Source organism: Pelophylax lessonae (assembly GCF_965119305.1).
Source record: "Pelophylax lessonae genome assembly, chromosome: 4".
NCBI classification, from domain to species: domain Eukaryota; kingdom Metazoa; phylum Chordata; class Amphibia; order Anura; family Ranidae; genus Pelophylax; species Pelophylax lessonae.
This window is the reverse complement of record NC_138771.1, coordinates 617,241,796-617,265,995: the sequence shown is the minus strand read 5'-3', so window position 1 is coordinate 617,265,995 and position 24,200 is coordinate 617,241,796. Positions and strand designations below refer to the sequence as shown.

At 46.3% G+C, this 24,200-nt stretch overlaps 1 protein-coding gene across 1 annotated transcript in view; it reads right to left on the bottom strand.

Moving 5' to 3' along the window:
- Positions 1–23,725, bottom strand: part of PELP1 (proline, glutamate and leucine rich protein 1) — a gene marked incomplete at its 5' end in the record, with an annotated part of 79,343 nt that extends 55,618 nt beyond the window's left edge. The window contains 3 exons of the mRNA XM_082257017.1: positions 9,020–9,125; positions 11,464–11,531; positions 23,558–23,725. Of these exons, the coding sequence (XP_082113143.1) occupies positions 9,020–9,125; positions 11,464–11,531; positions 23,558–23,725 (342 nt within the window). The remainder of the gene's footprint in view (positions 1–9,019; positions 9,126–11,463; positions 11,532–23,557) is intronic.
- Positions 23,726–24,200: the final 475 nt, after the last annotated feature.

Sequence of the window (24,200 nt, the reverse complement as noted above, 5' to 3'; positions counted from 1 at the left end):
ATTTCCTTAATCCACATTCCTAGAGTAAGAGGAGTAGGTCTCATCCACCGCCTGGCTATCAATTTACGCGCTATAAACAAAGTTTCCTGAAGAAATATGACAGTGGATTTGGGCATCTCTCCATCCGGATAGACCCCCAGGAGACACTCCTTAGGGGAGAGCTGTAGAGGAGACCCCATTTTGTCGTGCAGAAATGTGACTACCTGTTGCCATAGAGTCTGTAGTTGGGGACAGCTCCACAATAGGTGAAAGAAGGAAGCATCAGGGTCTGCGCACATAGGACAAGAGGGGACCAAGTCAGGGTGATATTTGGACAGTCTGAGCGGGGTGAGATAAGCCTGGTGTATTATAAAGGTCTGGGTAAGGCGATCCGACAGTTTTGGCGACACTCTGCGGCACGTCTCCAGGGCATCCTCCCATTCCTCATCCTCCATGGCCCCCACATTGCGCTCCCAGCGGGTCTTAAGTGCATAAGCTAAAGTGGTCGAAGAAGGTGTGTGGAGCTCAGAGTAGAACATGAAAATGAGGTGACTGGGTTCTGTACTTTTAACAATCTCAAGGGTGGTGACCGATTCCATCTCAGGAGGACCGTCAGGGAATTGAGATCTATAAGCATGGGAGAGCTGTAAGTATCTGTAGTGCATGGGGCCCTGGAGCGCAAACTGGTCTTGCAGGGTCTCGTAAGACCGCAGACCAGTGGTCGTGGAGATATGGCTAAGGAGGAGAATACCCCTCCCACTCCATATCGACAGGTCAGGGATGGAGAGGAACTCACGCAATGTACTATTATGCCACAGAGGGGTGAGCGTATGGAACGGAGAGCACCGAAGCCTGGACGCTACCACCTCCCAGATCCGACAATAGGGATATAGGAGAGATCTGGGGCACAGGGGCTCCGGCGAGCCCCTGACACCCCTAAGGATAACTAGGAGGGGGTCCCCGAGGGGATGAGCCCACCCAGGGCAGAGCAGGGTCAAGAAGCGTTCTCTATCCGTTTTATCAATGTGAAAGAACTGGGACAACTGAGCTGCCAGATAGTACAGATTAAAATCCGGCAGGGCCAACCCCCCTAGATTTGTAGGATTTTTGAGTTTGCGCCAGGAGATCTTGTGCCGGTTAGCACCCCAAACAAAGGTCTTGAGGAGTGATTCCATCTGCTTAAACAGCCTGAGTGGCAGATATATAGGAGAATGCCATACAACATAGAGAATTTTGGGAAGAAGAATCATTTTAATTAAATTGACCCTACCCATCACTCCCAGAGGTAATTTGGACCATACTTGAATTTTGGCCTTAAGCAGAGGGAACAAGGGTTGAACGTTATCTGGGACATAATCTGCTGAGCTAGCTGTCACCTGAATCCCTAAGTACTTAATGCGGGATACACACTGCAGGGCCGGGTTTGCGGGGGCGATCGCCTGCGGGCTCTTGTCAAGCGGGAGAATTTGTGACTTATCCCAGTTTATCTGAAAACCGGAGAACCGTCCGTACCGTTCAATTAAAGAAAGGGCTGTGAGCAGGGAATCTCGAGAGTCTTCCAAATATAACAAAGTGTCGTCAGCATACATGCTGATTTTCTCCTCCAGCGGTCCCTTACGTAGGCCACGAATCCCGGGATGTGCTCTAATGGCCATCGCCAGGGGCTCAGCGGCCAGGGCATACAGCAGGGGGGAGAGGGGGCACCCCTGTCGAGTGCCACGGGATAAAGGGAAGGCGGTCGACTGCCAGCCGTTGGCCAGGACCCTAGCTACCGGGGCGCTATATAGAAGTTTGACCCACTTAATAAAATTAGGTCCAAAGCCGTATCGGTCCAGGCAGGTCCATAGAAATGGCCACTCTACCGAGTCGAATGCTTTAGCCGTGTCCAAGGAGACCACCACCCTGCCGCCCATTCCGTCGTGTTGTGCCTGGAGATTCATGAATAACCGGCGAAGGTTAAATGAGGTGTTCCTCCCAGGCATGAACCCGGCCTGGTCCGAGTGTATGAGTGAAAGGATCACCTTGTTAAGACGGAGGGATAAAATTTTCGCAAGGATTTTAGTGTCTACTGGGAGCAAAGAGATGGGACGGTAAGACTCTGGGGCGTGCAAGTCCTTGCCCGGCTTGGGGATGAGCACAATTAGCGCCTCCCGCATAGAAGGGGGCAGGGCTGCATCCTTGAACAGAGATTGAAACAAAGCCAATAATTTAGGAGAAAGGAGTTCCGATTATTGGGAGAAGAATTCAATCGGGAGGCCGTCCAGGCCGGGGGCCTTAGATCTAGGGAACTCGGACACGGCTGCTGCAATCTCCTCCACAGAAATGGGTGCCTCGAGGGTCGCCAACTGGTCGGGTGTCAATGTGGGAAAGGCAATAGAGTCCAGAAAGTCATGCATGTCAGTGCAGTCAGCGGGGGCCCTAGAGGTGTAAAGTGTACTAAAAAATGATCGGAAACACTGTCACCGCAGCAGGATCGGTGATCTCATTACCCAGGTCATCCTTCAAAGTTATAACTACCGGGGGCCTATCCTCACAATGAACTAAATATGCGAGGAGTTTCCCCGCCCGCTCTCCATGTGCAAACAGATTCTGCTTCTGAAAAAACATCTTAGATTTCGCCTTCTCATATTCAAGTTGGGAAAGGACTTTAGAGGTCAATTTATACTGGGATTCATGCGTCGGAGTCGGGTCCGCCATAAAGGCCTGTTCAGCTTCAAGCAGATTCGCCGTTGCCCTGGAGATCTCCTCAGCAGCCCGCGCTCTAACAGCTTTAATTTTGGAAATCATAGTGGATCTGGCGAACAGTTTAAATGCCTCCCACACTGCAGCCGGGGAGGCAGTGCCCTCATTATCAGAAAAGAATTGTGTCCAGGTCCCCTCAATGTCGTTCCCATCAGACACCAAGGGGAGCCAGGCGGGATTCAGGCGCCAGGCCGGGGGAGGTCTATTGCAGGGCAAGGACAACAGTATCCAATAAGGGCAGTGATCAGACAGAGTCCGTGGGGCGAAGCCTGCCGCCAGTAACCTGGGGAGCAGGGTTCGAGACATCAATATCAGATCAATGCGTGACATAGAATGGTGTGCAGCCGAGAAACAGGAGTACGCACGCTGAGCGGGGTACTTGCTACGCCAGGAGTCGGTCAAACCAAAGCTCTCCACCAATCGGGAGAACCTGGTCGGGGACGACCCCGGCGGCGCCTGGGAGGCGCCACCGGATCTATCCAGACCCGAGTCCAGCACATTATTAAAGTCGCCCAGCCAGATCACCGGGGCCCCCGGGCATTGTGCCATAAACGCCAATCCCTCCATTATAACCACAGCAGAGTAAGGGGGGGGCACATAGAAAGCCATCAGAAGCATCAATTCCCCATAGACTGACGTTTTAAGGAAGACATATCTACCCATTGGGTCAACCTGAGATCCTAGGAGCTGGAAATGCACCGACTTGGCCACCAGAAGCGCCACACCCCTGGAGTGCGAGCTATATGCAGAGTGATGCACCCAGCCAACCCAAGGCCGTTTGAGAGACTGCTGTACGCGGCCCTCCAAATGTGTCTCCACCAGTACTATAATGTCAGCTCGGACACGGCGTAGAACATTAAAGACAGCCGTCCGTTTAATCTTATCGCGCATACCCCTGACATTCCACGTCAACAATTTCAATGCGGCCATGGCAGGGGTAATACGGAGCGTGGAGCGGAGGCTCCCAGGATCTCAGGCAACAAGGCCACAGAACTAACAATCCCACGGTCATACACTAACATTAATAAACGGCAGTAAAAGAGCAGGCAGTTATTACTTGAGGTCAATGTGCATAGAACAGAAACAGTATAGAGATTGTACCAATTATAAACTGTAAACAATGGTAATACCCCAAACCCCCCTCCCTGCCCTGCACCAACCCCAACTTGTGCGGGCATGTTCCCAAACAAGTGCCTCAACCAGAACAGGCCCGCATGCGACTGGTAAAAAGCAAGAACAGGAGGCCAGGGACCCCCAGGATAGTCAGCAAAAATACAGCAAAATACAACTAGGACAAGCAAGGGGGCCCGGGGGCCCAGGTCCAGCAGAAGTCGCAGGGGGCAACAGGGAAGTTGGGCACAAACACACGCCTGAGCGGGTGTAGGGGGCGAAAACCAACGGGTGTATCGCTGGGTAGCAAAACCTATGGGCAGGTGGAAATCCATAGGAAGAGAACAGAAAAATCAGTTCCATCTGTGGAGCTAGGATGCTCCGCCGGTCAAACACAGGAGCAGTGGGTCAGGGAAATGAGGGGGGGGGGGGAAAGGGGGGTACAAAGTCTTGAGTTCCTCAGGATCTACAAAGCCCCCCCCACCTCAGCAGCAGCACAAGGCACAGGCAATCAGGGAGAAAGTGTCATGAAGTCGCCAGGGCAAGGTGGTCAGGCTCTAGCTTCCAGTCCTTCTAGCCAGGAGATGGCGGCTTCCGGATCCTCAAAGAAGTGGGCTCGGTCCTCACCCTCCACTCTAAGACGGGCCGGGTACAACATAGAGTATTTGATATTCTTGATACGCAGCCTGCGTTTGACCTCCAAAAAGCTCTTGCGGCGCCTCTGGACCTCAGCAGAGAAGTCGGGGAAAATCGCTATTTTGTGATTTCCAAATGGAATGTTCCCCTTAACTCTGGCCAGGCGCAATATGGCATCTCTGTCCCGATAGTTCAGGAATTTAGCGATGAATGTGCGGGGGGGTGCACCCTGAGGGGGGGGGGGGGGGACGCCCTGAGAGGCGATGTGCACGTTCCACAACAAAAGTGGGTGAAAAGGATTCTCTGCCATATGTTTGAGTGAGCAATTGTTCCAAATAAGATGAGGGGTCTGCACCTTCAGAGCCCTCCGGGAGGCCAATGAACCGCAAGTTACAGCGGCGCAGCCTATTCTCCATGTCATCTTGTTTTTGAAGGATAAGGTGTACTTGTTGCTGCAGCCTGTCTGAGGAGCTTTGCAATGGGGGGAGGGAGTCATCCACCTCGCTGATTCTGTGTTCAGCCTCACCAACTCTGTCCCTTAGCTTCTGCATATCCTGACGCATCAGTGATATATCTACCTTCACCTCCTCGATTTTAGTCGTCAGCATGGTCTGGCAGGTGGCAATCGCTTCCAATACCTTGGATGTAGCAGGGCTCTCCGGCTCCTCCACCACGAGCGACGGGCCGGCGCCATCTTGGATCGGGGCCTCCTTCTCCAGCCTCCGGAATGCAGCCAGTTTTGCCGCAGCTTCCGAGCCTTTCTTCGGCGGAGACATGCGGAGGTCAGTGCCGCGGGTGTGCGGGAGGTGAAGGGAGGATTATCGTGCCCGGAGGGCTGCAGGATTAGCGGTAAAGGAGATCGGTCCGGCGGAGCTCCTCTCACACACGTCCTCTCACATGCTGCGCCAGGCCACGCCCCCTAGTGCAAGTCTTTTATTGTTTTAATATTGATGATTTTGGCATACAGCTCATGAAAAACCAAAATTCCTATCTCAAAAAATTAGCATATCATGAAAAGGTTCTCTAAACGAGCTATTAACCTAATCATCTGAATCAACTAATTAACTCTAAACACCTGCAAAAGATTCCTGAGGCTTTTAAAAACTCCCAGCCTGGTTCATTACTCAAAACCGCAATCATGGGTAAGACTGCCGACCTGACTGCTGTCCAGAAGGCCATCATTGACACCCTCAAGCAAGGAGGGTAAGACACAGAAAGAAATTTCTGAACGAATAGGCTGTTCCCAGAGTGCTGTATCAAGGCACCTCAGTGGGAAGTCTGTGGGAAGGAAAAAGTGTGGCAGAAAACGCTGCACAACGAGAAGAGGTGACCGGACCCTGAGGAAGATTGTGGAGAAGGACCGATTCCAGACCTTGGGGGATCTGCGGAAGCAGTGGACTGAGTCTGGAGTAGAAACATCTAGAGCCACCGTGTACAGGCGTGTGCAGGAAATGAGCTACAGGTGCCGCATTCCCCAGGTCAAGCCACTTTTGAACCAGAAACAGCGGCAGAAGCGCCTGACCTGGGCTACAGAGAAGCAGCACTGGACTGTTGCTCAGTGGTCCAAAGTACTTTTTTCGGATGAAAGCAAATTTTGCATGTCATTCGGAAATCAAGGTGCCAGAGTCTGGAGGAAGACTGGGGAGAGGGAAATGCCTGAAGTCCAGTGTCAAGTACCCACAGTCAGTGATGGTCTGGGGTGCCATGTCAGCTGCTGGGGTTGGTCCACTGTGTTTTATCAAGGGCAGGGTCAATGCAGCTAGCTATCAGATTTTGGAGCACTTCATGCTTCCATCTGCTGAAAAGCTTTATGGAGATGAAGATTTCATTTTTCAGCACGACCTGGCACCTGCTCACAGTGCCAAAACCACTGGTAAATGGTTTACTGACCATGGTATTACTGTGCTCAATTGGCCTGCCAACTCTCCTGACCTGAACCCCATAGAGAATCTGTGGGATGTTGGGAAGAGAAAGTTGAGAGACGCAAGACCCAACACTCTGGATGAGCTCAAGGCCGCTATCGAAGCATCCTGGGCCTCCATAACACCTCAGCAGTGCCACAGGCTGATTGCCTCCATGCCACGCCGCATTGAAGCAGTCATTTCTGCAAAAGGATTCCCGACCAAGTATTGAGTGCATAACTGAACATAATTATTTGAAGGTTGACTTTTTGTATTAAAAACACTTTTCTTTTATTGGTCGGATGAAATATGCTAATTTTTTGAGATAGGAATTTTGGTTTTTCATGAGCTGTATGCCAAAATCATCAATATTAAAAACAATAAAAGGCTTGCACTACTTCAGTTGTGTGTAATGAATGTAAAATATATGAAAGTCTAATGTTTATCAGTACATTACAGAAAATAATGAACTTTATCACAATATGCTAATTTTTTGAGAGGGACTTGTATTTTTGATAAAAAAAAAAAAAAAATTCCCAATAAGTTTATATAGTTCGGTTTGCGTGAAAGTTATAGCGCCTACAAACGAAGGTGTATATACTGAGGTTTTTATTTTATTAATGGTGGCTATCAATGACTTATAACAGGACTACGATAGTGCGGAAGACGATCTGACTAATACAGTGATCTTACGATACACGTCATTGTACTAATGACACTGGCTGGGAAGAGGTTAACATCTAGGGTGATCAAGGGGTTAAATATGTGAATGTTTGTGTAATGTGTGTATAGTGTGCTGCTTTTACTAACTGATCTCCAAGTTTCTCATCTCTGCTTCATGTGTGCGCGTGCCCAAAGGCTGGAGGTAGGCAATGACGTATGGGCACGCCGCTCGTCCGCAGTACATTGCAGGTGGTTGAAGTGGAGCTAAACTCTCTCAAACAAACTATTTTGAATCCTTATGCTTCTAGCATTAGTAAATAGGAAGATATAATATATTTACTTGTTTTAAACTTTTTTTTCTTATAATTCTGCAGTAGCTTCCTGGTTACTGGGCAAGGCCCAAATGATGTTGTACATCCCAGGAGCCGTACAGAAGGGGCTTTCTCAGCCTAAGCACACCCTCCTGCCTGCATGCCTGGCCTAAGGGCAGATGGATTCCTAGGACGTAAATGCTACATGAATCACCTTCTCCTACTAAAGATGGCCACAGGGAGACGTGGATAGATGGGGGGAGTTTGCTTTGAATAATAGAAATTAATTAACCACTTCCAGACCGCCCGCTGCAGTTTTCCGTCGGTATTTTGACGTTAAATACCTTGGTAATGGCAGCAGATAGCTGTCATAACCCCCCGGTATTTTCTTACAGGGCGGGCGGTCCTCTTTCACATAAAAGTGGTTCCAGCGGAGGATCGACACGGGATCACTTTTATGGGCGGCGGGAGAGGTGCTCCCACAGCTTACCGGACATTTTCTACGCTTACCGGAGCCATCAGTAGCGGGGGAAATGATCCGGTCCTCTGAGGTGCTGTGCAGGAAGCCGAATGAGGGCAAGATGGCCCCCACTCGACTCTATGGCTATAGAGGACCAAAGCAATGTCATACATCACTTCCTCCCAACGGCCTTACAGGGCTCATTTTTTTTCTTGCTAAAAAAAAAAATTTTTTTTTTTTTGCTTTTAAGGGTAGATGTGAGGTCTTTTTGACCCCCAGATCTTACATTAAAGAGATCCTGTCCTGCTTAATTCTATTACAAGGGATGTTTACACTCCTTGCACTTGGAATAAAAGCGATCAAAAATTTTTTCTTTAAAAAGGACAGAGTAAAAATCTAAAAATAAAAGGTAAAATAAATAAGTAAGAAAAAAAATTTAAAAGCGCCCCGTCTGTCCAAGCTCACGCGCAGAAGTAATACGCAAGTCACTCCCACATGTAAATGGTGTTCAGATCACACATGCGAGGTATCGCCACGATCATTAGAGTGAGAGCAATAATTCTAGCCCTAGATCTCTTCTGTAACTCTAAACTGGTAACCTGTAGAAATGTCATACCAATGTTTGTCACCATTCCACAAGCGCATACAATTTTTAAGCATGACATGTTGGGTATCTATTTACTCAGCGTAACATCATCTTTCACATTATAAAAAAAAAAAATCTGGGGTAACTTTGTTTCCTTTTTTTTTTTTAATTAAGAAAAGTGTGTTTTTTCCAAATAAATTGCGTTTGTAAGACCACTGCGAAAATACAGTGTGACAAAGTATTGCAAAGATTTCCATTTTATTCTCTAGGGTCCCTGTTAAAAAAATATATATATATATATATATATATATATATATATATATATATATATATATATATATATATTTGGGGGTTCTAAGTATTTTTCAAGCAAAAAATACTGATTTTAACTTTTAAACAACGTGTGCCAGAAATAGGTCTGGTCCTTAAGTGATAAATAGAGTTTTCAGTTTGTGGTGCTTAGATACAATTTGGTTCCACTTTAAAGTGAACATGTGATCTACCAATAAAGGTGAGAATGCTACACTCCTCAGCATATACTGTACACTATATGGCCAACATTTTGTGGACACCAGATTACCACACCCTATGGGTTTGTTTGACATCCATGGGCACCAATATGGAATCTTACCTGTATAACCTGCAAGACGCTGCGAATCCAGGAGATACAATGCTGCTGGAATACATCTGTAGGAGATTCCTCAACAACCAAGGACAAGAGAGATAAGCCTTCGATCCTGGAAAACAAAGACAACGTTAGAAACGTCACAGGCCAAGTCCTCTTACATTTACCGCCCTTCAGTTTAGGAATATCAGCCCTCACTCTACGTATTGGGATGGTCCTTTGTATGTGAGCTGACTTTTACACCACCAGTTTTTGTGGGTGTTATGCTTGGTTACGGGTGACTGTGGTTTGAGTAGAAACATAAAAGTTCATTCATTCTTACTTCTGACCCCATGTATTGTAATAAATATGAAATGGTCACTAAATAGAAAACTTTTTTTAAGCTTTTAAGATCTTACCAAATACATATCCTAATTCTAGCTGTCCTTTGGCCAGTCCGCTATGGCAGCCTTTGCTAACAGGAAGGGGTTGAATAATGATGGCCATTTTCAACCTAGAAGTTGGTGGTGACAAGCAGCAGAGGTTTTAATGGAAAATGGGAAGAGTGAATATATACCCCATTTTCTTCAGTAAATTGTGAAAGATGATGTTACGCCAAGTAAATAGATACCGAACATGTCATTACTTTTCTGCTTTACTATAACTACAGTATTTAAAAATCTCCATAGGCGACACTTTAAACATTTCTACAGGTTACCAGATTGGAGTTACAGAGGGGGTCTAGTGCTAGAATTATTGCTCTTGCTCAGACAATTACGGTGATACCTCACATGTGTGGTGCAAACACCGTGTACATATATATGTGGGTGTGACAAACACGCAAGGACGGAGATCTTTAACCACTTAAGCCCTGGAAGATTTTACCCCCATTCCGACCAGGGGGTATTATGCGATTCGGCACTGCGTGACTTTAACGGACAATTGCGCGGTCGTGCGACGCTGTACCTAAACGAATTTGACGTTCTTTTTTTCCCACAAACACAGCTTTCTTTTGGTGTTATTTGATCACCTGTGCGATTTTTACTTTTTGCTCTATAAACAAAAAAAGAGCGTCAATTTTGCAAAAATAACATTTTTCAAATTTTTTTATATGAAATTCCCCAAAAAAAAAAAAATGTAAAAAAAAATCAAAATTTTTTAACATTTTAGGCCAATTTATTTTATGCTACATATGTTTGGTAAAAAAAAAAAAAAATTATATATATATTTATTTTGATTGGTTTGCACAAAAGTTATCGCATTTACTAACAAAGGGAAAGATTTTTGTCATTTTTGGTGTGTTTTTTTTTTTTTAACGCGTAATGGCGGCGATCTGCGATTTTTTTTGCGGTACTGCGACGGACAGATCGGACCCTTGACTGACATTTTTGACACTTTTGGGGTTACCAGTGACATTACTACAGTAATCAGTGCTATAAATATGCACTGTTACTGCAAAATGACACTGGCAGGGAAGGGGTTAACTTTATTGGGGAAGGAGGGGTTAAGTGTGTCCCTAGGGGCGTGATTCTAACTGTGATTGGACATGGCTACTGGTGTAGGAACACTGATTAACGGTCCTACATAGTAGAACCTTATGATCAGTCTTCCTACACAGGGGAGAATGACAGGTGGCTTGTTTACATTAGCCGCCTGCCTTTCTCCCTCTCCACCGACGATCGCCGAGTGACCGGCGGACATCGGGTCCGCCGGTTACACGCACGGACTTCCTAGGGACGAGCCGGGGCGGGCGCTCGCTCGCCCGCTATTGGCTCACAAGCAAGTGACGTACCCATACGTCACTTTGCCTGGCCGGGGCTGACCGCCGCAGTATTTGTACTTGCAGCGGTCGGCAACCGGTTAAAAAAATAAAATAAAAATAAATAAAAATTATTTTATTATATTTTTATCATTTTTACACTGTGTGTAGATAAAGATGGGCTCAGGTAAGTATTAGGGGGGCTGCTGCACACAGAAGGTTGCATAGAATGCATTAGGATAACAAAAGCTTTCTGCCTTTACAATCACTTTAAGAAAAAAAAAAAATTTACATGGCCCAAGAACCAGAAGGGACGTCGGCGTCGCTCTAGTCCTCCAAGGGCATAGAGATGAGCGGTGGTCATCGAGCCATCGCTTATCTCTGTACAAAAACCCTGCAGACGCCGGATGGTTCCTGGGCTCAGCGATCGGTAACGTTAGCCCGGATAGTGGCGGGAGGGGGCCACCTCGCCAGTCACTTCTAAAAGTGATCCTGTGGCGAATCCGCTGCTGGGATCATTTTTATCGGAAAGCCAGCTCACCTAAGGGAAAAAATGATACCAGGGTTATGACATCTTGCTGCAGGCATAGTAATGACGTATATTCCCAGTTAAGGGGTCGGAAAGTGGTTAATAGAAATCTGAGAGCATGCAACACGATAAATGACAACATGCTTCATTGTGGAACAGAAAAAGGAAGTTGGACTCCTGTACCTGGTAGCAGGCGACACCAACCGGGAGTTACAGCTAGCCAGGAGACTTGGAAAGGAAGCCGAGGAACCCTAAAATGATAAAACACAAGAAGCCACACATTAGTCCAGCAATGACTGACCAAATGCAACGAACCTCTATCCAAAAGAGATCATTCAGATTCATTATATTTACCGTCACCATATAAGTGCCATTTAGATGCATATCCACATTTGGGTTGCTATGACTCAGCACTTTGCTTTTTCTTTTATTTTTTTATTTCTTAAATGATAAGCTTAACAGTTTGAAAAAATTAGAAGTCATCAACAAATTAAATGACAACGTCATCTCTGTAAATCTGCTTTGAAGATACAGAATTCTGATAGCTATGATCCCTCTGTGTCCTGAATCTGCCAGAATTTTCCTAGTTTGTGTAAGGGTCCTTTCACATGATGCGCTGTCTGGCGCGGTCTGTTCTCTGCTCAGTGGGGATCGATCCGCCGATCCCCACTGAGCAGGCAGGCGACAGCTCCCGTCTCCGCTCTGTGTGCGGAGACGGAGCAGTCAGATCCCCGCTGTCCTCTATGGGGGAATCGGATGAGAACGGATGGCCTGTCCGTTCTCATCCGATCTGATGGACGGATGGAAAATAGCGTTTCCATGCGTCTGGATTTCACGCTGACATCCGCTGCCCCATAGGGATGCATGGAGGATCCGATCAGGTCTGCCTAAAAAAACTGACAGGCGGATCTGATTGGATCATTCGTGTGAAAGGACCCTTATAGTTAGAATAATCAGTGGGATTCCTGCCCATCACTAACCTATGCTTAAATTAGAATTATAGGAAAAACTTATTTTTTGTTGGATAGAGCAAGGGAGGGTTATAATCCCTGTCAGATTTTATTTTGCCATCCATGTCCCATTTTGGAGATTTCTCTTCACTTCCTGTCCCATAGCCAAACAGGAAGTAAAAAAAACTCCCTGCAAATTAAGGGAATTCCTTGGGGACCCCTTGATTACCAAAACTAGTGTCCCTATTGGAAGATAGCCCCTCTATTACTTTTCTAAGGATGCAAAATTTGGGATTTTTTTTTTCACTTTCTTTTTAAACGGTTTTTATTGAAGGCAAAAGAAACGTGGTACAGCAACATGCAGTGAAAATATTAGGTACATGCCTTGATAAAACAAGGCGCATTGAAATACAAAACTGCTGCATGTAACATTCAAACAACATGTAGCAATGCAATAAGTATATGGGATCGACCCGGCGTCCCGTCTGGGATGCAATGAGGGTACGCTCAAACTGTAGGTGTGGCCGAGGCCACACTGCGTGGATGGACCCCCCACACAGAAGGGGTCTCAACCAAAACCAAGGTATAGCTCTTAAGTGGGTACGCCAGGGGCCGAGTGGGGGGAGGGGGGGGGGCTCGGTTGGCAGGGTTGGAAGGAAAGCTGGGTAAGTAGGGGAGGGTCGTGGGGGGGGGTATCAGCAGGTGCACGGAGGGAGCCTCGAACCCCCCTAGGGTTTTTTCACTTTCAATGATAATGGTAAACAGGAAAAATAGAGAGGGTAAATCTCCCTAATGGGAACACAGACAGCAATAAAACCTGACAGGTGTTCTAATCCATCTCCACTCTATCCAAAAAGAAAATGTTTTGCCTTTAGTTATACTTTAAACTTTTAATAGTCCGTTCACATGATCCTGCAGCTTCAGTTCTCCTGTGTCAGTGAGTGGAAGCTGCAGGGGAGAGGAAGGAGTGCTCACAATGGCTCAGCTATGGGAGCCTATAGGTGACATCAGCGCTCCCAGTCTGTCAAACACCCCCTGACACAGTGGAGATACGGGATCACGTGACCAGACTTGAGCGGACTGATAAACGGTAAGCACACAGATCTTTTTTTACATAGGGCAGGCAGCATTGGGAGAGGGGAGGGGACATTTTTAAGAAGAATTCGTTTTGGGCTGAAATTCCACTTTAAAGGCCAAGATTACCTTTCCAATACAATAAAAGGGTTGGGTGTGTAACCCCAACATCGAAGGAATGAATGCCGCACCGACTTCAAACTTGACATATGTGCAGTTAAGATCTCTCTCTCTCTACCTCTGCAAAGATGCAAAGTTATTTGTTTTACACATTTATTGTAGAGAAAGCATCACACAAGGCATAATAAAGCAACATTTTAGGGCCTAGCAGGGTCCCTTTCTCAAGGTCATGGCACTATGTTGCCCTGAGAAAAGCACCCTGCAAGGCCCCCAAAATGTTGTTTCTTTATGCCTTATGTGATGCCGTCTTTACAATAAACAAGTGAAATGCGTTTATTTGGAGTGCTGGTGACTTTGCATGTGATTCTGGCACAGCACTATCAGTGGCAGATTGATGGGAGTCTCACTTCCTTTGTTGCAGTAGCAACTGAGCTCATCCATGTGCCACATTGTTAGGGCCATCTGGGTTGAGAATTTAGATATTTTACAATGAGGCGCACTTCAACCCACTTCTCATCAGTTGTCTTGTAGATAAGAATGGCCTCCTAGTGGCATGAATTAGGCAACCCAAACTCATATGTTGTAAATGTTTGTGGGGAGAACTTATAAATCACAACACTCCGTCATAGTTACATAGTTAGTCAGGTTGAAAAAAGACCATCTGATTCAACCAAAAAAAAAAAAACAGTATTAAAAACCCAACCATACAATCCCATATACACAATCCTATACCCGCTGTTGATCCAGACGAAGGCGAAAAACCCCAGCAAAGCATAATCCAATTTGCTACAGCAGGGGAAAAAAATCCTTCCTGATCCCCCGAGAGGCAATCAGATATTCCCTGGATCAACTTAAAGCGGAGTTCCAGCCATTTACTCACCTGTCCCACATGTCCAGCGATGCGGCCGCCGGAAGCCTCGATCCTCTCCCTCGGCGCCGGCATCACTGCTGTGGGCACCCGGCTGTTACAGTTTGCGGCTTCACAGCCGGGTACCCACTGCGCATGCGCGAGTCGCGCTGCGCGCCGTGATTGGCCGGCAATCTTCTGGGACCTCTGACGTGTCCCAGAAGATTGCAGGGAGGGAGGGGGGAGGGGGAGAGAAATTCCGCTCAGGGCCCCGCGGCGCTCCGAGCGGAAGTGGGAGCGGGCACCTGTCAAAACAAGGTACCCGCTCCCCCCCCCCCAAAAAATGACATGCCAAATGTGGCATGTCGGGGGGTCAGGACTCCCTAAAGCGGAAGTTCCACTTTTGGGTGGAACTCCGCTTTAACCGCTTGCCGACTGCTCACAGTATATTTACGTTGCTAGCCTGTGAGGGCTCTAGGGAGCGAGCGCACTCCGTCACGGACCCCCCCGATCGTCCGACGGTCACTCGCGATCGTCGGTGCAGAGGGAGAAAGGCAGGAGGCTGATGTAAACAAGCCGCCTGTCATTCTCCCCCGTTGATCATTGTTCCTACAGCTCAAGCCACAGCCAATCACAGTTAGAATCACGCCCCTAGGAACACACATAACCCCTCCCTCTCAAAAAAGTTACCCCCTTCACTGCCAGTGTCATTTTACAGTAACAGTGCATATGTATAGCACTGATTACTGTAGTAATGTCACTGGTAACCCCAAAAGTGTCAAAAATGTCAGTCAAGGGTCCGATCTGTCCACCGCAATGTCGAAGTCCCAAAAAAAAAAAAAAAAAATCGCAGATCGCCGCCATTACGCGTTAAAAAAAAAAAAAATCTTTACCTTAGTTAGTAAACGCGATAACTTTTGCGCAAACCAAAGTACGCTTTTTGCGATTTTTTTTACCAAACATAGGTAGCATTAAACAAATTAGCCGAAAATGTTAAAAAAATTTGATTTTTACATTTTTTTGGGGGAATTTCATATAAAAAAATGTGAAAAATATTGTTATTTTTTTTTATAAAATTGTCGCAATTTTTTTTTTGATCATGCGCTATAAACAATCGCACAGGTGATCAAATACCACTAAAAGAAAGCTCTGTTTGTGGGAAAAAAAGGACGTCAAATTCGTTTAGGTACAGCGTCGCACGACCGCGCAATTGTCCGTTAAAGTCACGCAGTGCCGAATCTCAAAATAGGCCCTGGTCAGGAAGGGGGTAAAATCTTCCGGGGCTTAAGTGGTTAACCTTAAAAAAAAAAAAATTTAGTACCCCCTTACTGTATATTAATTACACCTAGGAAAGAATCCAGGCCTTTTTTAAAGCAATCTACTGAGCTAGCCAGAACCACCTCTGGAGGAAGTCTATTCCACATTTTCACAGCTCTTACGGTGAAGAAACCTTTCCATATTTGGAGACTAAATCCGTTTTCCTCTAGATGTAAAGAGCGCCCCCTTGTCCTCTGTGTTGGCCTTAAAGTGAACAACTCAACACCAAGTTCACTATATGGACCCCTTATGTATTTATACATGTTGATCATATCCCCCCTTATGTATTTATACATGTTGATCATATCCCCCCTTAATCTCCTCTTCTCAAGATAGAATAAATTCAGTTCCTCTAATCTTTTCTCATAACTGAGCTCCTCCATGCCTCTTATCAGTTTGGTTGCTCTTCTCTGCACTTTCTCCAGTTCCCCGATATCCTTTTTAAGAACTGGTGCCCAAAACTGAATGCATATTCCAGATGAGGTCTTATCGCTCTATATTACCACTTCTGGACTGAAGGATTTCCCCCCTAATGACCAGGCCATGATTTGCGATTCGGCACTGCGTTACTTTGTCGACAAATTGCGGGGTCGTGCGATGCGGTAACTTAATAAAATTTATGTCCCTTTTCCCCACAAATAGAGCTTTATTTTAGTGGTATTTGATCACCTCTGCGATTTTTATTTTTTGTGCTATAAACAAAAAGAATAGCGACAATTGTGAAAAAAAAAAAATCAATATTTTTCACTTTCTGCTATAGAACATTCCCCCCAAAAAAATGTAAAAATCAACTTTTTCATCCTTTTAGGCCAATTTGTTTTCTGCTACATATTTCTGGTAAAAAAAAAATCCCAATAAGCGTATTTTGATTGGTTTGCACAAAGTTATCGCGTCTACAAACTAGGGGAAAGATTTATGTCATTTTTATTTATTTTTTTTTTACCAGTAATGGCGGCAATCTGCAATTTTTAGCGGGACTGCGACATTGCGGTGGACAGATCGGACCCCTAACTGCCTTTATTTACACTTTTGGGGGTACCAGTGACATTACTACAGTAATCAGTGCTATAAATATGCACTGTTACTGTACTAATGACACTGATAGGGAAGGGGTTAACCTAGGGGTGATCAAAGGGTTAATTGTGAGCCTAGGGTGTGTTTACTAACTGTGGGGAGGAGGGACTTGCAAAATGATCACAGAGTCCTGTCTTCCTATATAGGAGTGAACATTTACAGAGAGAAGAACGATTGTCTGTGTTTACAACAGCGGATTGGTGTTCTCTCTCAGCAGGGAGTGATCGCGGGTGTCAGGCGACAATCGGTGCGGCCGGTCCCATGGATCGGTATCGCCACTGCCTAATGTAGACAGTATCACACCGCGGGCAGCGCGTGCTAGCCCCCAGGAGCGCTCCTGCGGACTGCCGTCCAGGTACAGCAATTTGCGCAGCCGAGCCAGCCTGCCGCAGTATATATGCGGCAGGCGGTCGGCATACAGGTAAATGCAAAGCAGGTAGTAACAGTGTTACAGTTAACTTGCCGACCGCTCACTGAGCTGCTACTGCGGCAAAGTGGCTCGTTATCGTCTGGTGACGTAGACCTACGTCACCAGACTCTCCCCTCTCTCAGCGGCGCGCGCGTGCTGCCAGCGGCTCACTCCCGCTGTATTCTGACACAGCAGGAGTCGGGCCAGGGGAGGAGAGGTGGTGATCACCACCGCTCTTTACCGATTGTTGGGGATCGAGTGAGGAAATCCGCCCGCTTGTGTAAACAAAGCGGGCGGATCTCCTAAGTGACAGACACTGACAGATTACAGGATTCAGCATAGCTGAACCTGCGATCTGTGTCTGTGTCACACAATCCCCTCCCCCCACACAGTAAGCATGAGGCTTACATTTAACCCCTTGATCACCAACAGTGTTAACTCCTTCCCTGCCAGTGTCATTATTGCAGTAACAGTGCATATTTATAGCACTGATTACTGTAGTAATGTCACTGGTAACCCCAAAAGTGTCAAAAATGTCAGTTAGGGGTCCGATCTGTCCGCCGCAATGTCGCAGTCCCGCAAAAAAAAAAAAAAAAAAAAAAAATAAAAATCGCAGATTACCGCCATTACTAGTAAAAAAAATAAACAATAAAAATGACAAATCTTTCCCTTAGTTAGTAAACGCAATAACTTTTGAGCAAACCAATCAAAATACGCTTATTGTGATTTTTTTTTACCAATAATATGTAGCAGAAAACAAATTGGCCTAAAATGTTAAAAAATGTTGATTTATAAAAAATTTTTTGGGAATGTTATATATCAGAATATCGCAAAAAATGAAAAGTGCAGAGGTGATCAAATACCACCAAAAGAAAGCTCTGTGGGAAAAAAAAGGACGTAAATTTCATTTGGGTACAGCGTTGCATGACCGCGCAATTGTCCGTTAAAGTCGTGCAGTGCCAAGTTGCAAAAAGTGGCCTGGACGTAAAGCAGGAAAATCCTCCGGTGGTAAAGTGGTTAAAGCGGTAGTAAACTCATCCAAGAAAAAAAAAAAAAACCTGCAAGACAAAGGCATAATGAGCTAGTATGCATTGCATACTAGCTCATTATGAAACACTTACCTTAGAACGAAGCCCTGACACGGACCCCCGGACATCGCTGTGGGCGCTGCCATGATCCCTCAGTGTCTCTTCCGGGTTTGGCGGCTCCGGCGCTGTGATTGGCCGGAGCCGCCATGACGTCACTCCCGCGCATGCGCACGGGAGTGATTTTCCGGCAATTCCCGGCAAGGAACTCTGAAGGTCCCCCCCGGACCTTCAGAGCGCATGCGCCGCACTCGTCAGTGGCTTCATGCAGTGGTAATATCTCCTTAACCGTGCAGGTTTAGGAGATATTAATTGTACCTACAGGTAAGCCTTATTATAGGCCGCATTATAGGCTCACCTGTAGTTAAAAGTGAAAAAAAGCGGGATACTACCGCTTTAAAGTGTTTGTATTTCTATGGATAATTTAAAGTTTCCAGCCACCAATCAGGTTTTTTTTGTTCAAGCACGGAATACAAAGAGATACATATCCAGGAGGACATTATTAAAGCTGAAGTCCCTCTTCCATCAACATGCTCATGACATTTTTAAAAAGGTTGTAAACCCACTTTAAAGTAGGGATGCACCGAATAATCGGCGGCCGAACATTATTCGGCCGAAAATAGGGAAAATGGCACTTTCGGTGTTCGGCCGAATAAATCAAAAGGCCGAATAATTTAAGCCGAACAATGTCTCTCACCTCATTGCGGCTCGCGGTCCTCTATTATGTCCTCTGCAGTAACCCTCTGATATGTATGCATTCTCTGTAGCTTCCGCCCTGACCGCGGCTCGCGGCTCCCTTCCCGCTGGTGTCCTGTCCGGCCGCGTAGGGGGGTGTGACGTCACGCGCGCGTCCCGCCCCCTGCTCCTGACTGGCGGCTCCTTCACACTTGGTCCACCCCCCGCCCCCCCTGTTCGCGGCATTTGGCTCTGGCTGCAGTTATAGAGGTATGTGATGTGCAGCTGAGCACATTTGGGAGAGAAGAATACAGTTGCTGGCAGCTGCACAAGCATTAGTGTGCAGACTGCCATATGTTGTTGCCACAGTGCCCTATAAAGTGCCCCTTGACATAAAATGTGGCCATCAGCGTGCCCCTTATTTTATGCTAAGGGACATGCTGATGAGCATATTTTATGTTAAGGGGCACTCTGATGGGCATATTTCATTTTAAGGGGCACGCTAATGGGCATATTTTATGTTAAGAGCAATGCTGATTTAAATGTTTTGTTTTGCCCATCAGAGTGCCCCCTAACATAAAATGTGCCCATCAGCGTGCCCCCTGACATAAAATGTGCCCATCAGCGTGCCCCCTGACATAAAATGTGCCCATCAGAGTGCCCCCTAACATAAAATGAGCCCATCAGCGTGCCCCTTATTTTATGCTAAGGGACATGCTGATGAGCATATTTTATGTTAAGGGGCACTCTGATGGGCATATTTTATGTTAAAAAATGCAAAACACCGCGTTCGGTATTCGGCCTTCGGCCTTCGGCCAAGCATTTTATTATTATTCGGCTTCGGCTTCGGCCAAGAATTTCATTTCGGTGCATCCCTACTTTAAAGACTTTTACCTATAGGTAAACCTATAATAAGGCTTACCTATAGGCGCTATAAATATCTCCTAAATTTCCCCCCTTTAGGAGATATTTACAGTGCACAAAGCCGATGACGTCATCAGCGCATGCGCTCTGAAGGAACGGCCTCATTTTTTTTTTTTATGAGGGTTTACTTCCTCTTTAACCACTTAAGCCCCGGAAGATTTTAACCCCTTGCTGACCAGGGGGTATTTTGTGATTCGGCACTGCGTGACTTTAACGGACAATTGCGCGGTCGTGCGACGCTGTACCTAAACAAATTTGGCGTCCTTTTTTTCCCACAAACAGAGCTTTATTTTGGTGGTATTTGATCACCTGTGCGATTTTTTGATCATGCGCTATAAACAAAAAAAGAGCGTCAATTTTGCAAAAATAACAATATTTTTCACATTTTTATATGAAATTCCCCCCCAAAAAAATGTAAAAATCAAAATTTTTTAACATTTTCGGCCAATTTGTTTTTTGCTACGTATGTTTGGTAAAAAAAGAAAAAAAAAAAAAAAAAAAAAAGAAAAAAAAAAAAAAAAAAAAAAAATCGCAAAAAGCGTATTTTGATTGGTTTGCGCAAAAGTTATTGCGTTTACTCAAAGAGAAAGATTTTTGTCATTTTTGTTGTTTTTTTTTTTTTTAACGCGTAATGGCGGCGATCTGCGATTTTTTTTGCGGTACTGCGACATTGCGGCGGACAGATCGGACCCTTGACTTACATTTTTGACACTTTTGGGGTTACCAGTGACATTTCTACAGTAATCAGTGCTATACATATGCACTGTTACTGTAAAAATACACTGGTAGTGAAGGGGTTAACTTTATTTGGGAGGGAGGGGCTGTGTGTGTGTCCCTAGGGGCGTGCTTTCTACTGTGATTGGCTGTGGCTTGAGCTGTAAGGACACTGATCAACGGATCTACATAGTAGATCCCTGTGATCAGTGTTTTTACACTGAGGAGAATGACAGGCGGCTTGTTTACACAAGCCGCCTGACTTTCTCCCTCTCCTCCGCCGATCGCCGAGTGACCGGCGGACATCGGGTCCGCTGGTCACACGCGCGGGGGGGGGGGGGGTCCGTGACCACGCTCGCTCCCTAGACCCTCACAAGCTAGTGACGTAGCCCTACGTCAGTTTGCCTGTGAGGGGCTGACTGCCGACGTAGATCGGCGTTAGGCAGTCGGCAAGTGGTTAAAGAAAGCCTAATGTCATTACTGGGTCTCAGTGCTTCTCAATGCAATGCAGGAAGATCATAGCTGGTGGGGGGGGGGGGGTTTGGGGAATGGCAGGATACTGTACACAGCTTATGAAAACATCACTCACAGTGACCTGCCTCAGTACTCCTCAGCTCTGATGCAAGCAGTGAGCTGGCTCTTGGGAGGAGTTACGCCAATATTAATAGGAGGGGCTCTTTCTGACCTACTTCATCATCTTCTGCAGGTATGCAAAAATAAAACACTCCGATAGGTGGGTGTGTGAGAGTACTGAGGTCTGATGATCCCCAAACTCAGTGAAAGGAAAGTATATACTGAACACTGTGCCACACTCATTTCTACAAAGTGTGAAAGTCTGCGACAAACATTTCTATTTACATCTGATAAAAGATGACAATTTAAAAGCAGAACAATAGGCAAAACTTGTTTTTCATTTTGAGCAGAGCAAGGGAGGGTTATAACCAGGGTTGCACTGATAAACCGATACTTTCAGGCTCTGTCCTTTCAGCTGACAGCGGGATTACCCCGCTGACCGCTGTAATTTAAAGAAAAGCCGGCAATTGGTTATTAAGGAGCGTGGCCACCGCATTGACTCATTCATCTGTCAGTGGGGTTCCCCTGTTGACAGCTGAAGTGTAAACTAAAGTCCCGCCTGTCAAAAAAAAAAAAAAAGCAACCGGCAATGTTTATCAACAACATTGCTCAGCCAAAATATACAAAGAGAAATGTGTTTCTTTTTGTATCTTACTGTTTTTCTTCCCCTTGTCAGAAAACAATAGCACAGCAGGGAGATCACTGCACCAACATTGCCCGTGTTCAGTGTGTTGGTACGGCGATCTGTCAAATTTTGACAGGTGGGTTGAATGATAAAAAAAAAAAAAAAAAGACTGTGCAAACACATGTTCACATCTTTGCAACTCCAAGATTGGTATGTAGGAGACTTACTGTAGTGTTGTGGTGAATGGAACTGTCTGCACTGGGATGCAGGGAACACCGGCGTCCACCAAAGTCATTTATTGAATACACATTGGGGTCAATTGACTAAAGGCAAGTATAATGTGCACCGCCAGTGCTCCAGAGCTTAGTAAATTAGGTAAAGCTTCACTTTGCAAAGAATACCCAATCATATGCAAGGAAAATAAAAAAAAGCATTTTTGCTTGCACATGATTGGATGATAAAAATCAGCAGAGCTCCCCCTCAGATCTGGGGCAGTTGCACTTGCAGAGCACAGTATATTTGCCTTTATCAAATCATCAACCTCATTGTGTTTACTGATCCATTACATCACTGGGTGAGTCTGATCCTGGTGGGGGGAATGATTTCCTGGATACACCTCCAAGGTATCCTGACACCACACATCCACTATTTCTGCTCATTCAGTCCCTGGCTCAGACAAGTACCAGAAGGGGGAATATTTTCCTGGATACACACTACACACCATGATAGGTCATTAAGTCAGCCTGGTGGGGAAAGTTTTCCTGGATACATTTATATTTCCTAATACCACACACCATGTTAGGTCATGGAGTCGGGGGGGAGGTTTTCCTTGATACACGTAATGTTTCCGCTGATACCACCACACACTAGGTTAGGTCATTGGTCAGCCCGGTAGGGGAAGGTTTTCCTGTTTACACATATTTCCTCTCATACAATATGTTGGGTCAGCCTGGTACTGGTGGAGGAAGGTTATCCTGGATACACATTATTATTCCTAATACAAAACACACTGTAAGGTCAATAGGTCAGCCTGATAGGTGAAGGTTTTCCTGGATACACATTATATTTCCTGATATCTCTCACTAGGTTAGGTCATTGGTCAGCCCGGTGGGGGAAGGTTTTCCTGAATACACATCATATTTCCTCTCATACACTATGTTGGGTCAGCCTGGTAGAGGTGGGGGAAGGTTTTCCTGGATACACATTCAATTTCCTCTCATACACTATGTTAGGTCAGCCTGGTGGGGGAAGATTTTCCTGGATACACATTCAATTTCCTCTCATACACTATGTTGGGTCAGTCTGGTGGGGGAAGGTTTTCCTGGATGCACATTAGATTTCCTCTCATACACTATGTTGGGTCAGTCTGGTGGGGGGAAGGTTTTCCTGAATACACATCATATTTCCTCTCATACACTATGTTGGGTCAGCCTGGTAGAGGTGGGGGAAGATTTTCCTGGATACACATTAGATTTCCTCTCATACACTATGTTAGGTCAGCCTGGTGGGGGAAGGTTTTCCTGGATACACATTAGATTTCCTCTCATACACTATGTTGGGTCAGCCTGGTAGAGGTGGGGGAAGATTTTCCTGGATGCACATTAGATTTCCTCTCATACACTATGTTAGGTCAGTCTGGTGGGGGAAGGTTTTCCTGGATACACATTAGATTTCCTCTCATACACTATGTTGGGTCAGCCTGGTAGAGGTGGGGGAAGATTTTCCGGACACACACCGGCCTTCCTCTCCCCAGCAGAGCCCTCTGCAGTCTGGTAGTGTAGTGGATATACACAGTGAGAGGAAAGCCCCCACCGCCATGTGCCGCCCTCGGCTCTCTCACACACAGGATACAGACGGTTCGCTCACACAAAGCCCTCCGGTCCGGCTCACCTCCCCTCGCAGCAGTCCATGCTCCCGCAGGCCCCGGATGGTCTCAGCCAGCTCCCCCTCACTCAGTTCCCTCTCCAGCAGCCCGTTCACAACCGCCTCCATCATCCGCACCCCTACACACACCGCCGCCGCCATCTTCCCGCCACCGCCGCCACTACTACGCGTCATCACCCTACGCTGCTCAGCCGTGACGTCACTCTGCGGCGTCCGAAGCAGTCTACACGGCGAGACAGGGAAACCATGGTAACCGGCTAAAAGCGACACTGCGCTGGGGTCCTAGACCTCCATGAGACACACGGACAGTCACTACAGCGTCCTTAGCAACCTGCATCCTTCTTACAGCCAGTGTTCATAGCAACTAGCATCCTCCCTAGCAACCGTAACCTTTAGCAACCAGCATCCTCCCTAGCAACCATAAAAGATAATAACCAGCACCCTCCCTAGCAACCACAGCTCATAGTAACCAGCATCCTTCTTAAATCCATACTACATGACAACCATCCCCCCTAGCAACTATGGGGGATAGGGAATCCTCCATAGCAACTATACTTTATAGTAACCAGCATCCCCCTTAGCAATCAGCCTCCTCGCCAGAAACCAGTGTTCATAGCAACCAGCATCCTTTCAAGCAGCCAGAACTCAT